The sequence below is a fragment of the Phascolarctos cinereus genome, unplaced genomic scaffold (assembly GCF_003287225.1).
Source record: "Phascolarctos cinereus isolate Bilbo 61053 unplaced genomic scaffold, phaCin_HiC Scaffold_726;HRSCAF=1367, whole genome shotgun sequence".
NCBI lineage: Eukaryota > Metazoa > Chordata > Mammalia > Diprotodontia > Phascolarctidae > Phascolarctos > Phascolarctos cinereus.
The window spans coordinates 210,313,586-210,331,689 of record NW_027556098.1 but is presented as its reverse complement, the minus strand read 5'-3'; the positions used below and the strand labels follow the sequence as shown (position 1 = coordinate 210,331,689).

The 18,104-nt window shown below is 37.3% G+C and overlaps 1 protein-coding gene across 1 annotated transcript in view; it reads right to left on the bottom strand.

Moving 5' to 3' along the window:
• Window positions 1–18,104, bottom strand: part of PDE11A (phosphodiesterase 11A) — a 473,077-nt gene that overhangs the window by 51,711 nt on the left and 403,262 nt on the right. Inside the window, 3 exon segments of the mRNA XM_020991048.2 lie at window positions 2,762–2,836; window positions 13,211–13,274; window positions 17,807–17,884. Of these exon segments, the coding sequence (XP_020846707.2) occupies window positions 2,762–2,836; window positions 13,211–13,274; window positions 17,807–17,884 (217 nt within the window).

Here is an 18,104-nt window from a genome sequence, read left to right as displayed (position 1 = left end):
GATAATAATTGTAAAGCACTTAGCATGGTACCTGGTACATAGTACTTACTATTTAAATGCTAGCTATTATTATGAATTTATTCTGCTACTGCCACTTGCGAAGACCTTCTGACCTATGTCAGGGGAGGCCTATCTACACTGGTGGAACCCTGGCTCTTTTGAGTTATCCTAAGAGGGGTGGGGAACCTGAGGTCTTGAGGCCATCTGTGGCCCTCTAGGTCCTCGGGGGGCGGCCTTTTGACTGAGTCCAAGTTTTACAGAACAAATCCTTGTATTAAAGGGATTTGTTCTGTGAAGTTTGGATTCAGTCAAAGGGCTCACTTGAGGACCTAGAGGGCCACATGTGGCCTTGAGGCCGTGGGTTCCCCACCCTTGTCTAACCTGGCAAGAAAAAATGAAGATGAAATTTGGTAATTGTTTGCATGCCTTCCTAGCGCTGTCATGGAAGACCTCAGCCAATCATCCTCATTGTAAGGGTCAGTTTCTCTTCCTGTGACACTTTGTGAAGAAAGAGTCTCATTTAGACTTGGGTCAAATGAATTACATTCATGCCTTTCAGATAATCCCTTTACCTGAGCCTACAGACAAAGGCTCCTTAGCCCTGCTTCATTGAGGCATCCAGCCCTCCAACGCTGGCAATTTACTCATATTTTTCTCATTTAATTAAATGACCTGTGGTATTGCTGCATTGTAAACCCTTCAGCTGCTGCCTGGGAAGCAGTTTTTAAAAGGGAAAAAAAAAACCTTCTGAAAGTGTGTGCAGCTGAAAGCCACTTGGGTTACGCATAGCCTTCAGACATAAATGCTGAGCACTCCAGTCCAAGAGCTTTATTTCTGTAATCAAAATCAGTCACACTGCCTGAGGCCTCTCACAGCACACTCCCCTATCCCACTCCCCTCCTTTTTTTACTTCTCTTATGAACTTGTCACATTCTGCCTCTTATAATAATATTGAATCTCTCTCCTTCACCCGATTAGACTCTAAGTACCTAGAGAACAAAGGCTTGATTTCACTTATTTTTTGTATCCTTCCCCCCTACCCCAAAAAGAGAGGGATCTAACATTGTTTTGCCCATAACAGAGGCTATTTATTGGTTATTGGATTTGAATTCTCTCTTAAGGTTACTAGCTCTATGGTTCCTGCAAAGAAGTAGAATTTTTATTTTTTAAACCGATGTGAAAATAATAAAATGAGTGACTGCTTTGAAAACTAAAAAAATTCTGGTCCATATGTAGAAATCTATTTGTATGTAGATGGACTTTTAGAGTCAATTAATATACTACTAAGCATTTCTTAAGCACTTACTGGGGCAGATAGGTGGCACAGTGGATAGAGCACTGAGCATGAAGTCAGGAAGACTCATGTTCCTGAGTTCAAATCTGGCCTCAGACATTTACTAGCTGTGTGACCCTGGGCGGGTCACTTAATTCTGTTTGCCTCAGTCTCCTCATCTGTAACATGAGCTGTGAGAAGAAAATAGCAAACCATTCTAGTATCTTTGCCAAGAAAACCCCAAAATGGAGTCATGAGGAAAAAAACTCAACAACAAAGCACCTACTGTGTTGCAGGTACTATATTAAGCATGGGGGCTACAAATAGAAGAATGAAAGTCATTGCCTTTAAAGGGCTTCTATTCCATCAGGGAAGATAATACTTATACTTATGACGTGTATGACTTTAACTTACTTAGGCCTTAGTCTCCCTTCTGTGTAAAATGAGGGGTTGGACGAGATGGGCATTGAGGTCCCTTTCAGCTCTAGATCTATAATCTATGTCATGTGAATAAATGAAAGAACAGACAGGCCAAAAACAAAGTACGTCTGGAGGTCAGGCATTAGTAGCCAAGGCCAAGAGAAGACTGATTAAGCAGGCAGTGCTTGAGCTGAGCTTTGAAGGGAGCTGGTGAGTCTCAGAGGGACAGGTGAAGAGCCCTTCTAGGCAGGAGAAGTCCCAACCCATTTGGAGTAAAGAGTTCTGACTCAACATAAGCTTAGTATAGTGCCTGGCATATACTAGGTGCTTCATAAATGTTTATTGATTGATTGATCATGATTGATAAGCAGAACCAACAAATCTCCATCCTCTGGGAATTCATTCTGTTGAATTGTCTCTAACTTGTGATGTCATCAAAACCAAGACTCCCTATGTCCAGATTCCCCGCAAATCATAAGCACCCCCCAACAGCCAAATCGCTGCATTTACTTTGCTTCACAGAGATAACTGGACCTGAGTGATGCCAGTGTGTCTTTTTCACCAAGTTTGCATATGATTTTGACTTGTAGGTTAGGATCTAGCAAGAGTAAGGTTCAGAGGGAAGAGTGCTTTCTGTATTGATGTTGTGACAAGAGGATTCTTTCTGAATGCTCTGCACAAAATGTGTATAAAGACACTGTTCTTTCTCCAGGATTATTCATCTTTGGGCTTCCACGTGTCACTCAGACTTTAATAAATATATCTAATGCCCCTTTAAGACAGGAAGGGGGTGGGTACAGCTAGGTGGAACAGTGGATGGGTCACCGGCCCTGAAGCCAGGAGGACTTGAGTTCAAATCCTGCCTCAGACCAAACACTTGACACATATTAGCTGTGTGACCTTGGGCAAGTCACTTAACCTCAATTGAAAAAAAAAAGACAGGAAAGGGATGTGTGTGTGTGGTGAGGTATGTATTCTACGTTTTTAAAACTGAGAAATGAAAGAGATATGAAAGGACTTACTTATGATAGTAGGAATTCAGTTTCACAAAAATAAGAATAAACTTACTGAAGGGGTGAGTTTGAGTTCAGCCCTCTCTCTGTCTCCTTGTTCAAAGAACTCATTGGTTACTAGTTCAGCCACCTGAAAAACACCAGTATTTTAATTCTTTTCTTTTTTTGTGGACATCTTCAGTGAGCAATATAAATTATTTCAACCTTGGCATAGCTCAAACTTATAACATCTACCTTCCCAAATCAGGAAAGCATGGCGACCTCTTATGTTTAGGGACATTACACAATACACCAATGGCAATGCCTTTATTATCTTAAGCAATGAGAACATTTAAAAAATGCTTCCTGTAGAGAGACTTTATCTCCATAGTCTTGCTTCCATACTGGAGTTGAAATGTTAGGCCCACAAGTCATGGTGTAGAACTGGGGGGTGGCGGGGGGAAGGGAACCTGCATCTTCAAGGCCACGTGTGGCCCTCATGGTCCTCAAGCATGGCCAATCAGTTTGGATTCAGTCAAAGGACTATGTTTGTTGCAGGTAGGTAAGCCATTATTATTTTCATATAAGTTATTTTACCAATGGGTCATCCATAGCATATTTACATCTCTGATTGGTTTCCTTCTGCTACAGAGAACCCCTCCAGGTGACTTTTCCCAGACTTATTTTAAGCATACTGAGACAATAACTACAGAACACACTCTTATAACAGGAGGTTATAAAGAACTAACACCTACATTGTAGGTTAGTGATATTACATAGGAGTCTTTTATAACACACCATTGTCATTTTTGTGGGAACATAATTTGAGATGTAGTCTATCCAAATTCACAGAATGACACATTTTAATACCAGACTGACCAAAATGTTACCCACAAGTTAAATTTGCTACAGAAACACATTCCAAAGTTGAATACTCGACTTCTTTGGATTATCTGCTCTTTGGAATTCTGTATGACATGGGTTCCCTTCCATGAGTATGGATGATTGAGAGCTGATTAGTTGATCAGAATGAGACATTTCTTCTTCAAGCCATAGGGATAGTTTCTGGGAAATTTTGGCGTTATTTTAGTCTGGTAAGTGAGGTAGCATGTCCTTTCAATAATGTGCTTGAAGACTTGTGATTAAAAATTCTGAAATGAGTGAACAATAAGAACAAGAAACATCACTAAGCATAGGGAGAAGCAGAAAAAGATCTCAAGTTTGGCAGGCTGAGCCAAGAAAGATCCCGGACTTCAAGGGAAGCAGGAAAACAACCCTGAAGTCCACATTCCTTTAGTTCTGCCTTGCTCACTTGAGCCTATAGTTTTGAGACTTTTTAAAAGATATACTGCGTAGGTCTAGTGAAGTGAAAGGATCAGTAAATCCTGAGAATCAAGACAATCAATATGCCTTTTACTTAAGAGACTTTTCTCAATCCTAAAATACTACTATAATTAAAAAAAAAACCCAAATGCTGCAAACCAGAAAGGTTTGGCCAGGTAGGTCAGATATAATATTTCTAACAAGGAATGTTTTGAGCCAAACTATGGCATAAAACCATTTGGACTTTACGTGTAAGATACGTAGACTATTTTTTTTTCTCTGCCTTTGAATTCTCTGAATTTGTAAGCTACCATATCTTTTTTTCTGATTATTTTTCTCAATCAACAAGTATTTATTTTCTGTCCCTTCTACCTCCTACCCACCTCCCTAGGGGGAAAAAGAAAAGAAAAATCCTTGAGATGTATATATATCTATATCTATATCTATATATATATATCTATATATCTATATATCTATATATATATCTATATATATATATCTATATATATATCTATATATCTATATATCTATATATCTATATATATATATATACACACACATATACACACACACACATACATACATATATATTATATATATAGTATATATATATGTACACACACATAAAAATGTGTATGTATTTATATCTATATATCAAGGGTTTCATATATATGTGTATGTGTATGTACGTGGGTGTATATATGTATTTGTGTGTATGTGCTTATATATCTATATATCTACATACTTATCTATCTCAAGCAAATCAAATTTCTACATTGGCCAAATCTAAAATGTGTGTCATACTTTATATCTGTTTCCTCCCCATGATCATTTATGCCACTACTTCCCATTTGTATCCTGGGGCTCACTTCTTTCTGCCCAGCAGGAATAAGGTTTCCAGGCAAAGATTAGACCCTCAGGTGCTTTGTTCTCAAACTCAACAAGGTTCCTCTCGTTGCTCTTTGACTGAGTTTCTCAACACAACATAAATTAGATGTGTTCATCGGGGCCCACAGAGGTAGGAATCCCGTGTAGATTTGTAACCCTGGAAATCAGTGGAACAAAAAATACCTGTTCTTCTTCTTTAGAGGGCCCCTGAGGATCTCCTCAGTACTTCTCCTACAGTTCAACTGGCACCACTACTTTGTTTTGTACTTAAAAACCCAATCAGGGACATTAAGTGACTCCTGATTGAATTTTTTATTAAAGAAGGAAATTTAGATGCTAATCAGGCCTCAGGGGATCACTGGGAAAACCCACATGCTGTAGTTATACTTGTGTAGGAAGAAGGGTGGAAAGGACCCAAGAAAATTCTTTTGGAAAGGGAAAGAAAGAAGCATAATGGTATTAAAAATTCTACAGGAATTCACTCTCAAAAAGTAGGTTCTATTCGTTTATGAAAAATATTGCCTAAGCTATTTAAAATAAGCAATGTTTAAAATATCTGTGATCATGCAATTCAGAAGGAAAACACGTACAGACACAAAAGTACTGGGTTTGGAGGCGTAGTAACAGTTTAGAGATAAATACTGATTTGTTGAAAATTTTGCCAGAGAGAGCCTGATCTTCTGTTTGCTAAAACTTGACGTAATTTACACATTTATCAGTGAAAACATAGGGTTATTGTGAGGATCAAATTGTAAAGTGCTTAGCATACCGTCTGGAATGCTCTATGTTGCTGCTGTTCAGTCACGTCCAACTCTTCATGACCTCATGGACCATTGTATGCCAGGTCTTTCCACCCTCTATTATCTCCCTAAGTCTGGCCACGCTCATGTTCATTGCTTCCATGACACTATCTATCCATCTTATCCTCTGCCCTGCCTTTCTTCTTTTGCCTTCAATCTTTCCCAACATCAGGTTTTTTCCAATGAATCCTGTCTTCTCATTATGGGTTCACAATATTTAAGCATCCACTTTAGCATTCGTCCTTCCAAAGAATAGTCTGAATTAACTTATTTAAGTATTGACTGATTCGATCTCCTTGCTGTCCAAGGGACTCTCAAGAGCCTTCTCCAGCACCACAATTCGAAAGTATTGATTCTGTGGTGCTCAGCTTTCCTTATGATCCAACTCTTGTAGTCATACGTTATTCCTGGAAAAACCTTAGCTTTGCCTATATGGACTTCTGTCAGCAAGGTGATCTCTCTATTTTTTTTTTACATGTTGTTACTATTATTATTATCATTATTGTTATACTAGCTGTGTGATATTGGGCCAGTCATTAAATCTGTTCGCCTAATTTTCCATGAATTGAGATAATAGGGTACCTGCCTTCCAGGGTTGATGTGAGGATCAAATTTAAATAGTATTTGTAAAATGCTTTGTACAGTGCCTGGCACGTGGCAGGTACCATATAAATGCTAGCTATTGTTTTCCTTATTATTATCATTCTTGTGGTTGCTGTTGCTTGGTCTCTATTTTGAAATCTTTTCATTCCACATGGCTTGGAAATTATGAAAATTTTGTATGACAACATCTATTAAAACATTACTCTCAAAGTTTTATGGATCGATATTATATCTGGGCGATTTTAGGCAATAGTTCCATCTGTGACGATATTCTACTGATAGTAGGGTTTGGTTGTTGGGTTCTCCAGCAAACTTTAAAGTCTATATTTGTAGAATGGAGATTTTCCATCTGTTAGCTTATGTAAGACAGTGAGTTTCTGATGTATAATTATAGCCAGCAGGTCATGTTGTACTATGTATTCAGTAAGTGATAAATTTTTTTGCATCTTGCTATAATGTCCCAACAAGTTCTACTATTCCGTTTCATTATCTGCATTGATCAGTAAGATCAGATTTCTTAAGTCTAGTTCTTCTGTAATTTCTGGTGAAGATGGCCTGATCCTGAATTGTCATAAATGACCCCTCTTTTCCTATAAACAAATTTGCATGACTCAGACATTTCTTTGACATTTCTTTGTCACGTGGTTAGCTGAGTTCATAGCTACTGATAAAGGGCCTTGTGATTCCATTCTTGGGTCTTAGTTGCTTCATAGGCTCCATCCAGAGTTAAACCATTATCATATCCATTTGAAAAATCCAGTGACATGTACTTATTTTCAACCTTTACTATTACTCAGTGATAGCTACTTGTTCTAAAAGAATTACTATGTTTCTAACCTATTTCTCAAGTGCTCTGAAAACATTTATCATTTCTCTTCTTTCTTTCTGAGGAAGAAGTGTTAATTTTCTATAATTGGCATAGCACGATAGGTCTTGTATTTTGTAAATATTGTATAGGTATTTGCAAGGATCCTTTTCAAATCTCTCATAGTCTATCTTGTAGTTCCAAAAGTGTCTGTTACGAAGGTTCTAATTACTTCAAACATTAGTAAGTCTCAATATTCTTAGCCACAACTTTCTCCTTGAGCTTAATTCTTGATATGTCTTGCCTATGGGAGACTAAAATTTGGTTTTACCTATTCGTTCAATCTAAGCTCTGCATTCAAGTTTGAAGCCATTAGTGTTTATCTTTCCTTACTGTACATTAAAAATTTTACACTTATTGAGTTCAAATAACATTTTGATATCTTCAGAGAAAGAGCTGAGTTCACAAGATGAAGAAACTGCACAATATTTTTTGGTGTAACCATATAACTTGATGTGATCTTTGTACATCAAGTGATTAATAAGATGTTTTGGTTCAACTACTTTTAACTTAGAAGTGATAACTTCTATTTAGTTGAGATAGCTAGTTTAAAGCTAAGCAGAACCACAATGAAATTAAATCCCCCCCCATGCCATCTTTTACACGAATTATTTTTTACCTTATTATGTTGATAGCATATTGTAATCGGAGAATAGTCTTCTACTTGGATATAAATGTTCTAGGGCTATCATTATACTTGTATCTATTTTTATATATTTTCAATAAATGAACAATTTATGAGGATGGAACTGAGTCAAAGGCTTGATGATAATCAATCAAAGCAATATAAATGTTATGGCTATGTTTGGCAGCTGGTTCAATAATTGTTGTTCAGTTGTTTTTCAGTGATGTCCAACTCTTCTTGGCAAAGACGTTAGAGTGGTTTGCCATTTCCTTCTCCAGCTCATTTCACAGATGAAGAAACTTAGGCAAACAGAGGTTAAGTGACTTGCCCAGGGTCACTCAGCTAGCAAATGTCTGAGGCTGTAATTGAACTTAGGTTTTCCTGACCCTAGGCAGTACTCTATCCACTGCACCACCTTGTTGCCAAATTGACAAGTTGCTCCTTCTACTCCTGGGACTTTTGGGCAAACCTTGGCAAATATATTATTTTCTTCTATTTTTAGATTTGTTTAGTGATAACAAGCCATGAATGCTTTGTGTTAAGAACATAAACACATAATTAGCCTATATTTGTAGGTGTCATTGGTGTTCTCACATATTTTGGTAGCAATAATGAGACATTTGTTATTCAGAAAAGTGGCATCAAATTTGCCTCTGTGAAGACGCTGACAGTGTTTTGCTAGTAATTCATGTGATATTGTGAAATCTTTGAGGCAATTATTATGGATATTATCTAGTTCTATCACATTCCAGTTTTGCTGAAAAAACTAGAGTTTCAGTTACTTTCCTTGATGTAGCTGTTTCAGTAAGTAAATAAACATTTAGTAAGTGCCTACTGTGTGCCAGACATAGGCAGCATGATAAGCACTGGGAATATAAATGCAAAAAAGAAAGACAGTTCTGGTCCACAGGGATCTTATAATCTAATGGAGGAAGACAACAAAGGAATCTGAAAAGGGTAGGGGTGGGAAGGAGGGAAGAGTAGGGATGGATGGAAACAGAGGAAGGTGCCCAGCACTGGAAACAGGATGAAGTCTAAAAGCAGCGTAGCTGGTGGACAATGGGGAGAAGACTGTGTTGAGCCCCCTCCTGCAATGAGACTCATGACTGTAATCAAGTCAGAGGATCCAATCAGGGGTACTGATGTGATGTGATTACCAAAGCTGATTCAAAGTTTCATTTCTGATCCAACTTGCATTTTTGTTATTAGTATTAGATTTCTTATAGCCCTTTGGTAACCATTTTATATAGTGCTGAAGGACGAATGACAAACAAAACAAGACATTGCAAATTTCCTGCTTATAAGCTTGGTTTTCAGTTTTTTTCTTCTTGATTTTTTTGCTCCTTGTGTTTGTAGTAAAATTTTTTTAAATTATGTTTACTTGTTTATGTTGTTCTTTGCACTGCTTTGATTCCTTGTATCTCCTTAACTTTTTGACTTTTGCTTTCAATGGCTAATTAAGAGAACCTAGAATGTCTGATATACTTTTGTTTTCCAGAGCCCATTCTACATGTTCCTCTTTAATTGGGTGGCACATAATTAAAATTATTTTACTGTGCACAAAAGTTAGCTATCAATGTAATCTTAAAATGTCTTTCCATAAAATGTCTTTCTTAAGCCTCTTCGGTCAAGTTGTTTCTTTCATGGTGATGTTTGTCTTTTTGATATTCCAGTCTAAGTATATCCATCTACTCTTCAAAATCATTTGAGACTTCAATGCCATTTGTTTTGTTATTAGGTAGATTTCTAGAATTTGCATTACATGAAGATTTTCCAACTCATTTCATATTCTTCAATTTTCCCCTCTTCAGATTTAAAAAACTCTTCAATCTCAGCTCTTATTTTATCCATTCTAGGTTTAAGAAAGAGATTATTTCTTTCTTATGACTGCCTCACATCAGTTCTGTAGTATATAGTGCTGAAGATACCATTGACAAAAAGATCATTTTCCAGTTTTGTTATGAAACCTTTCATATTTGTTAGTCCGTTTCATATGCACTTGTGTGTTTGTCTACTTTAGTGGCAAACATCATCTGCACTGAAGCACTTCCAGCTTCAGGCAGGATGTTGTTATGTCTGATTGGTTCCAGTCTCTTGCTTTGTTGTAGTAGAGAAAGAAGAACCACTCCCTCACTCCATGGTTTATCATCAAAGACTCTTTCGAGGAGGGCCAGCCTGTATCCCTCTACCTCTATCTTTGATGCTTATGAACATATGAAATACATTGGCCAATGACGTAATAGACCCCTGATTACAGTACAACTCAGCAGTGTTTCAGGTTTCCTAAAAATTGTTATTATTACTGTTGTCTCCTATTTGTTATTATTGTTCTCATTCTTATCATCTTAGACTCAATGGAGTTAAGGTAAAAATGGTCGATGGACATGGACACCATCCTACTATTATTCCTTAATATTTGATGTTTGGCAGACTATTTCATGGGTAGATAAAATAATTGCCTTTTGTAACTAAATAATAGCATTGTGACATAAGCTCATCTTTTGTATACTCAATGAAAGCATCTTTGCAGAGAGAACAAAAGGAATCATGTATACTCTATTCTCTTTCCATATGGTTTTGATTCATTCTGCTAGTTCTCTATGTTTTAGGAACTTTTCATTACATATAGTCTGGAGATTATTATTATTCAATATAATAACATTCATTAAAATGTTATTCTTAAATTTTTGAGGTCCAGTGTAATATCTGGGTGATTGAGGGCAAAAGTTTGTCTATGGTAATCCTCTACTTCCAGTGCTTACTAATCTGTTGAATTCTCAGGAATATTTTTGGGTTTGCATTTGTAGCATGCAAATTTTCTACCATTTCTTCGAAACATCTGTTTTGGTCTTTATGTCTGGCCTCCTTAAAAATGAACTTTTTGCAATTTCTGGTAACAATGACCTGATCTTGTGCTACTATCATAAATTCCTCTATTTATGTAAACAAATCTATATTAATCAACCATTTGTTCAATGCTTCTTTGTTGATTCGGTTATGTGAATATTGCTAATATTGACTATGACCAATAGATTCCACTCTTGGATCTCAGACTTTTCATAAGCTCCATCCAGAGGGAAACCAAGACAAGTTACTTTTGATAAATCCAGTATTCTATACATATTCTCAACCTCTACTATCCCCCATAAAGTAGTATCTTTCAGAAGTATTTCTATAAGTTTTCAACCAGTTTATTATGTTACCTGAGATCATTTATCAATTCCTTTCTTTCTTCTTGTGATGAGGAAATGTAGTTTTCTATAGCTGCCTTAGAATGATGAGTCCTGTGTTTCATTAATTCTGTATGGGTTTGTGTTTAGATATTTTCTAAATTCATCATTCATTTTATTGTTCCAAAAGTATACTTTAAGATTGGCATTGCCAAAGTGTGAACTACTCTCTGTTTTCTCATTGTTACTATTCTTCAGCACCAGATTCCCTCTTGTACTGCTGTTAGACTGCCTTGCCTCTGCTATACCCTTCATTTCACCCTCCTCTCCTACCTTTTCTCTTTGTTTATTCAAGGAAAGTTACTCTCTGTCCCTTTTGCCAGACCGAAGCTGAATCCCAGGAGCTGAATCATTTCCAATGCTATCATGTGCCAGGAATAGCTTTCTCCCTCTGCACTACCAATCTATATACCTCTCTGCTTCAAACAAGAATCCTTAGCTACCTGGGAAAGGGTAAAAGGAAGATGGAAACAAGAATTTCAATTCCTTGAGATCTTTGCATATCAATGGCCTTTTTTTCTTTTTTTTGGTCAGACCTAATTCTCAGCCTATTTCATCACCTGGGGACAGGAAAATCTACCTTGCTCACAGGGTTGTAATGAGGATTAAATGACGCTGCAAATACATATATATCACACATGTGTATGTATAACTCCGATGGGCTGGCTATATTGTTGGAATGCCAAACTTACGTTTGCCTCAAAGACTATTTTATGGAGAACTCACACAAGGCAAGTCACAGGGAGGTCAGAAGAAGTGATACAAGGACACTTTCAAGGTCTCCCTGAAGAAATGTGGAACTGATTGTGAGACATGGAAACACTGGCACAAGACTGCCCAGCATGGTGTGCCTGCATCAAAGAAAGCACCATGTCCTCTATGCGCGAGGCAGAATTGCAGTAGCTCCAAATAAGTGAGATGCACAAATTTAGAGATATCTCCACTCCAAATGTTCATATGGACTATTTGTGCCTGACCTGTGGCAGAGCCTTCCGAGCTCATATTATTTGGCTTAGCCACATTTAGACACTCTGTACATTGACCCTGATGTTGTGATGTCATTTTGGTCCTCTTTGAGCATGAAGGACAATAACCAATTTGTATATAGTGCTTTGCAAACCTTTGCTTTGGTATATAAAATTTAGCTATTATTATGAGTAGTAGACTCTCAGTTTGGAAACTCCTCTCACTAATACAATCAATAATTCTCTCTAGTATATAGTCTTGAGCTGCCTAAGGGTCCTGGGTCCTATAGCAAGTATTTCAGAGACAAGACTTGAAATCAGTCCTTCTGGAATCCAAGGATAGCCATCTCTCCACCATGCCAGGTTACACCCTACTTAATCCACCTCAAATACGTCAGTCAAAAATTAAGGGAGAAACACAAAAATGTTAAGATAAGCATAAGTTGTTCAAAAAGCCATATTAGCATTTTAAAAAATTTCTTTTAAAATAGATCATACCTTAAAGTGTCTTACTGCCTTTGAATGTACGAGAGGATACTGGACCAAGGATTATTTTTGAATGACATTCAGCCCATAGGAGTTATTGAATATTAAAGAACTATTAGTTGCTACAGAAGATGAACTAGTCAAGACTCTTAAGATTAAGATATAACTAAATCTCTAAACAAAAATTTTTAAAAATAATGTTTTTTACTATAAATCTAACATGTGCCTGGCACATGATAGGGTAATTTCTGATTTGTTTTTCTGATTAGATTAGGATACTTTACACATAAGAGCCCAGGATCTCTAAGTTTTTCTTAAGGGGAAAAAAATGACATGGCTTCCTCACTACACATTTTAGATATTAAATAAAATTGAACAATTTTAGGATCTTATGATATAATATACAATACAGTATATTATGTATATAATATATGATATGACATAAAAATATCTGTCAGTTTCAGGGTATCTGTAAAGGTCTATCAAAGTCAAAATGCAATTTTAATTCATTACATAAAAATCTCCAGTGTTGCCTAAATATTATTCAATAGTACTAAGCTAAGAAAAAGATTATGTAGCAAACTCTGCCTTGCAGAAATCTCCTGCTATTTTTTTTTACGTGCATTATATTAATACTGATGTAAATTGACTGCTGTTTTGGTGCCTTGTAAGTCGGGACTCTGGGAATATTGTCCCCCCAATGCCTCCCCTGCTCGGCTTGGCCATTAATCATGACTTGCCTGTCTGGAGATCTCCCACGGTTTGGTCACAGCTCCAAGGTCACAGGCTGTCATTAGCATTGATCTGAAAAAAAGAGTCAAACAAAACAGGCTGAATAATCTTCTGTTGCATTTCTAAACACACCCTTCCCAGATACATAAATAAGTAAAATAAAAAGGGAAAGAAAAAAGAGGCCACTTCGCTCCTTTTTTCTCAAGGAGAGGCAGCACCGTTTACTGTCTTCCATATTCTGCAGTACCTCCATCATGCCAACCCAGGCAGACAAAGCCATCGCACATCGAGTGACGGCCATTTTGTTTTGCCTGCAGCAGCTCAAGACGGGCTAAAGACTACTTACCCCACAACTGCAGAAACCAAAGTTTATTTTATTTTTTTAAAATAATTTATGAGTTTAAAAAATGTGGTGGCTTTTTGTTGTTTTACAATCAACAAAGAAGCTGGGCATGCACTACTGCATTTATAACTGATGAACTTATTTGCTGGCTTATTATGGGATGACAGGACTCTGGGAAAAAAACAAAAACAAAAACAAAAACGAACAACATACTGAAGAGGCAGCTAAAAAAAAAAGCACATAAAGAGCCTTCCCCCCCTCTTCCTCATATGCTATATAAAGCTAAGATTTACAATAAGAATCTCATTGTTTCACTATAGTTTATGGCTTGGTTATGACCATATTTTCTAAGCATTAGGAAGAGGAATAATATTCATCTATAAAAAACCTTGCTAATGGACCACTCAGAAATGCCATTCTTCATTTCAAAAACCTTCAGCGGCTCCCCATTGCCTGCTGATCAAAGCATAAACTCCTGACGCAGGTGTCTGGATCTCCTCAACCTGGCTGCTGCGTACTTTTTCAGTCTTATACTATTCCCTCATTCACATATTCTGTGTTTTAGCCATGCTAGGTTATTCTCTGCTCCCATTTTTGTCCTGTCTAGCCTCCATTGCTCCAGTATCTAGAATAATTTACCCCCTTCATCTCAGCCTTTTGATGTCTCGCCCTTCCTTTAAGTTGGGCTCAGGTAACATACCCAGGGGTGTGCTGGTAAACGTTTAACAATTGACCCTTCCAAAAAAAGTATAGGGACCCTCTATAGTTTAACATGCATTATTAACATTTTCTCTATTTTTAAATCTACAAAACAATAAATCAAATACTGATTTACACTTTGCTGATTTCCAAGGCTGCTTATACCAAAAATTTAAATCACAAGCCAGTTTGAGTATACCCCTGTAATTCTTCTCCTGGCCTTTAACCCTATTATCATTGAGTATGGTCCAGCGGAAAGCCAGTTGGGTCATAGGACTTTCTACTTACTATCTGTGTGACCTTGGGCAAGTCACTTATCCTCTTTTGGCCTCAGTTTCCCCATCTGTAAAGTGAGATGCTTGGATGAGATGATGGGGAAGGAATAAACCATGATATAGCACCTGGTTCCAGATACTGTGCTAAGTGCTTTATAAATATTATCTCATTTGATCAGATGACTTCTGAGGTCCTTTCTAGTGAGTCTACGATCCCAGGATCCTTAGATTTCTTACAGAACATTGCCCGAAAACTCCCTTGACCAGATTTCTCATTCTGATTAAACTATGCTACCTTGTGGACAAGAGTGCATGGTCACTAAGCCTAGCCTAATAAAAATCAATTCTATCTTCTATCATGGGTATTTGTGTACATGTTTTCTATTTCACTATTAGATTATAAGATCTTTGAAAGCTCATGTTCATAATCCTAGAATCTAGCATAGTTCTTTAATAGATGCTTATTGAATTGAATAAAAATCAATCAGGTTGAATATATCTTTGTTGTTCAGTTGTTTTTCAGTCTTGTCTGACTCTTCATAATCCATTTGGGGTTTTCTTGGCAGAGATACTGGAGTGGTTTGCCATTTCCTTCTCCAGATCATTTTACAGATGAGGAAACTGAGGCAAACAGGGTTAAGTGACTTGCCTAGGGTCATCCAGCTAGTAAGTGTTTGAGGGTAAATTTAAATTCAGGAAGATGAGTCTTCTGACTCCTGGCCTGGTGCTCTATCCACTGTGCCACTAGCTGCCAGAATACATCAGGTGAATACTTGAAGAAACATCAATTAAAGTGCTGAGATGTTGCATCACGGCAGAGAAATGACCCTCAGAGATGGACCTGGTAGGGTTGGTCAGGACTTTGCCCCAAGCACCAGGATCCAGATAGCACATAGACCTTAATGCCCTTCTCCCCATGGTGGAACACTGGCTACCCAACTAGCCTACTCCCTTGCCTCGTCCCTTTGTCTTGTGCCCAAGAATTCTGGGGCTGTCATATCTCTCTTCCAGGGACCACCATCATGCAGAATGCCTGGGATCAGCCTAGGATCAGTACGGATAATCGTGCTTTGTAGTTACATTTATAAAACAGAGATAGTCCATCCTTGTGACAGATTATCACTACTAACAGCCAATGAACCAATTTATTTGTTTAGTATCTACTAGAAGTAAGGCACTGTATTAGGCACTATAGAAGACATAAAAAGGGAACATATGGTCCCTGCCTACAGAGAGCATGCCATCTTGTTGTGAAGATAAGACATAAAAATACAAAAATATAATTAATCATGTAGGGAAGTAAATGAAAATGAAATGAGTGGAAAGACAGTGCGGTATGAGTTGTGATAATCAGAGCAGGAGTGATCACTATGGTAAAAAGGTATTAGGAAGGGAAATTGAGTTGGGTCTCAAAGAATGAATAGGTTTTAAATGGTCAGAGAAAGGGGATAAGAGGATTCAAGATAAGAGAATCTTATAAGGAAAGGAACAGAGGAAGTAATATACAAGATACCTTGGGGACAGTGAGTAGAATATTTTGAATGGGGCAGGAGAGGGTGGGGTTCACCTTGCAGGGCAATAGGAGGATATATTGGAAAGGAACTTTGGGGTTTTATTGTGTGGAACAGAGGGAACCACTGAACATTGCTGAGTAGGACTCAGATATAATGACAACAGTCCATTCCCTCCACCAAAATCGTCTTGTGTTATTCAAATTTTCTTTCCTTTGTATTTGAGGGTCAATCTTCTGGCTGTTTGTAGAATTTGTTTTTTTGTTATTAGAATTGTTAGGTTTAACCACCATATGGCTTGGACTTTCTGAAGGAGACTTCTTGTAGCCTCACTCTGGAGATGCCTCTGCCTCATGGTCTCCTCCTCTGATGACTCACATTCCTGCTCGGGACCACTGTTTAAGGAACTACCCAGGCCATCCATAATCGCTTCTCACTCTGCTCTGTTTTTGACTCTCTGGACTCTTCTGCTCTCGTACATCTCCACTCTCTTCCCTCCCCACCCTGTTCAGCTCCCTTCTATCTTCTGCTTTTCCTATTAGAATTAAGTTTCCTAAGGACAAGACTGTCTTTTAAAATTTTTTTGTTGGCTTATATTTGTGTTCTTAGTGCCTACCATATAGTAAGCACTTAATACATTGCTTTATCTATCTCAGGGAGATTGAATTTCCCAAGGTTGTATGGATAGTCAGCAGCAGCAGCAGGATTTGAACCAAGCTCCTTCAACCCCATAGCCAAGTACTCTGTCCATCATATCACATCTATAAATTAGAGTCTTAGGGAGTTGTTTGGGGGCTATGGGAGAGTAACTTGTCCTTGGTCACATAGATAGTATGTGTCAGAGTCAAAGTCATGTTGATTCCAAGGCTGGCCTTGTATCAACTATACCATGATACTTCTCTTCCTTATTTAGTCCAAGCCCCTCAGTTTACAAATGTGGCTCAAAGGGGTAAGTGACTTGCCCAAGGACACACAGATAGTAAGTAGCAGGTCCTATGACTCCAGATCCAGCTATCTTTCCATGGAGCCGTGATTAAAGACAATATCACTCTGGATAGGAAATAAGAGACGTGCACAAACATGAAAACAAATACCAGGAGTAGAATTTGTTAGGGAAAGTTTATGTCTATATATGTATGTATGTATATGTATGTATGTGTCTATATATACATATATCTATGCTTAATTGTAACCTGTGGGAAGGGAGGAAGAGGGAGAAAAAGAACAAAATAAAAAGTGCACAGCAGAGAACAAAAGAAAACTTACAAGGAAGCAAAGATGGACAGCTCTCAACACAATGCGTAATATTTATTATATAGGCTTTCTTGAAATGGAATTTTATTGCTATGTGTTTTGAATCCTCTCTTATGTTCTGCTGTGCATATGACATGCTTTTTCCCCTTCTCTCATATTTAAGTTTCAATATTTAAGTTTATGTTTCTTTTTCTTTTCTCTATTGTGTATTTAAGTTTTAGTATTTAAGTCTAAAATAAATAAAATAAATCACTCTTAGGTGATGAGACAGTCAAATGCCAGGAGAGGTGTTATATGTGTGTACAGGAGCCAACTCAAACTGACTCGTGAGGGTCAATTGTTAAATTTTTAGTGTAAGCATTATTATCTTTACTCTAATATGAATGACCAGAATCTGTGCACATTTTGAATATAAACTCTGCTTGTATAAAATTATTCTTATGCTTCTAGGTGACATTTTTAGAAAAAACAGGATATAATTCTAAATAATAATGAAACAAATGAACAATAATATTTTCTTACCGAAATATATCACGCTGAGTTTTGACATTCCAGTTGTAATCCCCTTTACTGACAAGTTCAAAGAATTCAGTTCTCCTCCTGAAAGAAAATCATATAATAAAAAAAGTCGAGAATGAATTTTTTCAGCCCTTGAGGTTACATAAACACATTTACTGGGAGAATATAAGAGCCCTGAACCTCATACACTAATATTGGAAAACATGAAGCTAATGCTCTGTCAAGATGAATAATTTTTTAAAAAAATATTGATGCTTCAAGAAAGAGCAACAAGCATTTTCTGAATATATTCATAAGAGAG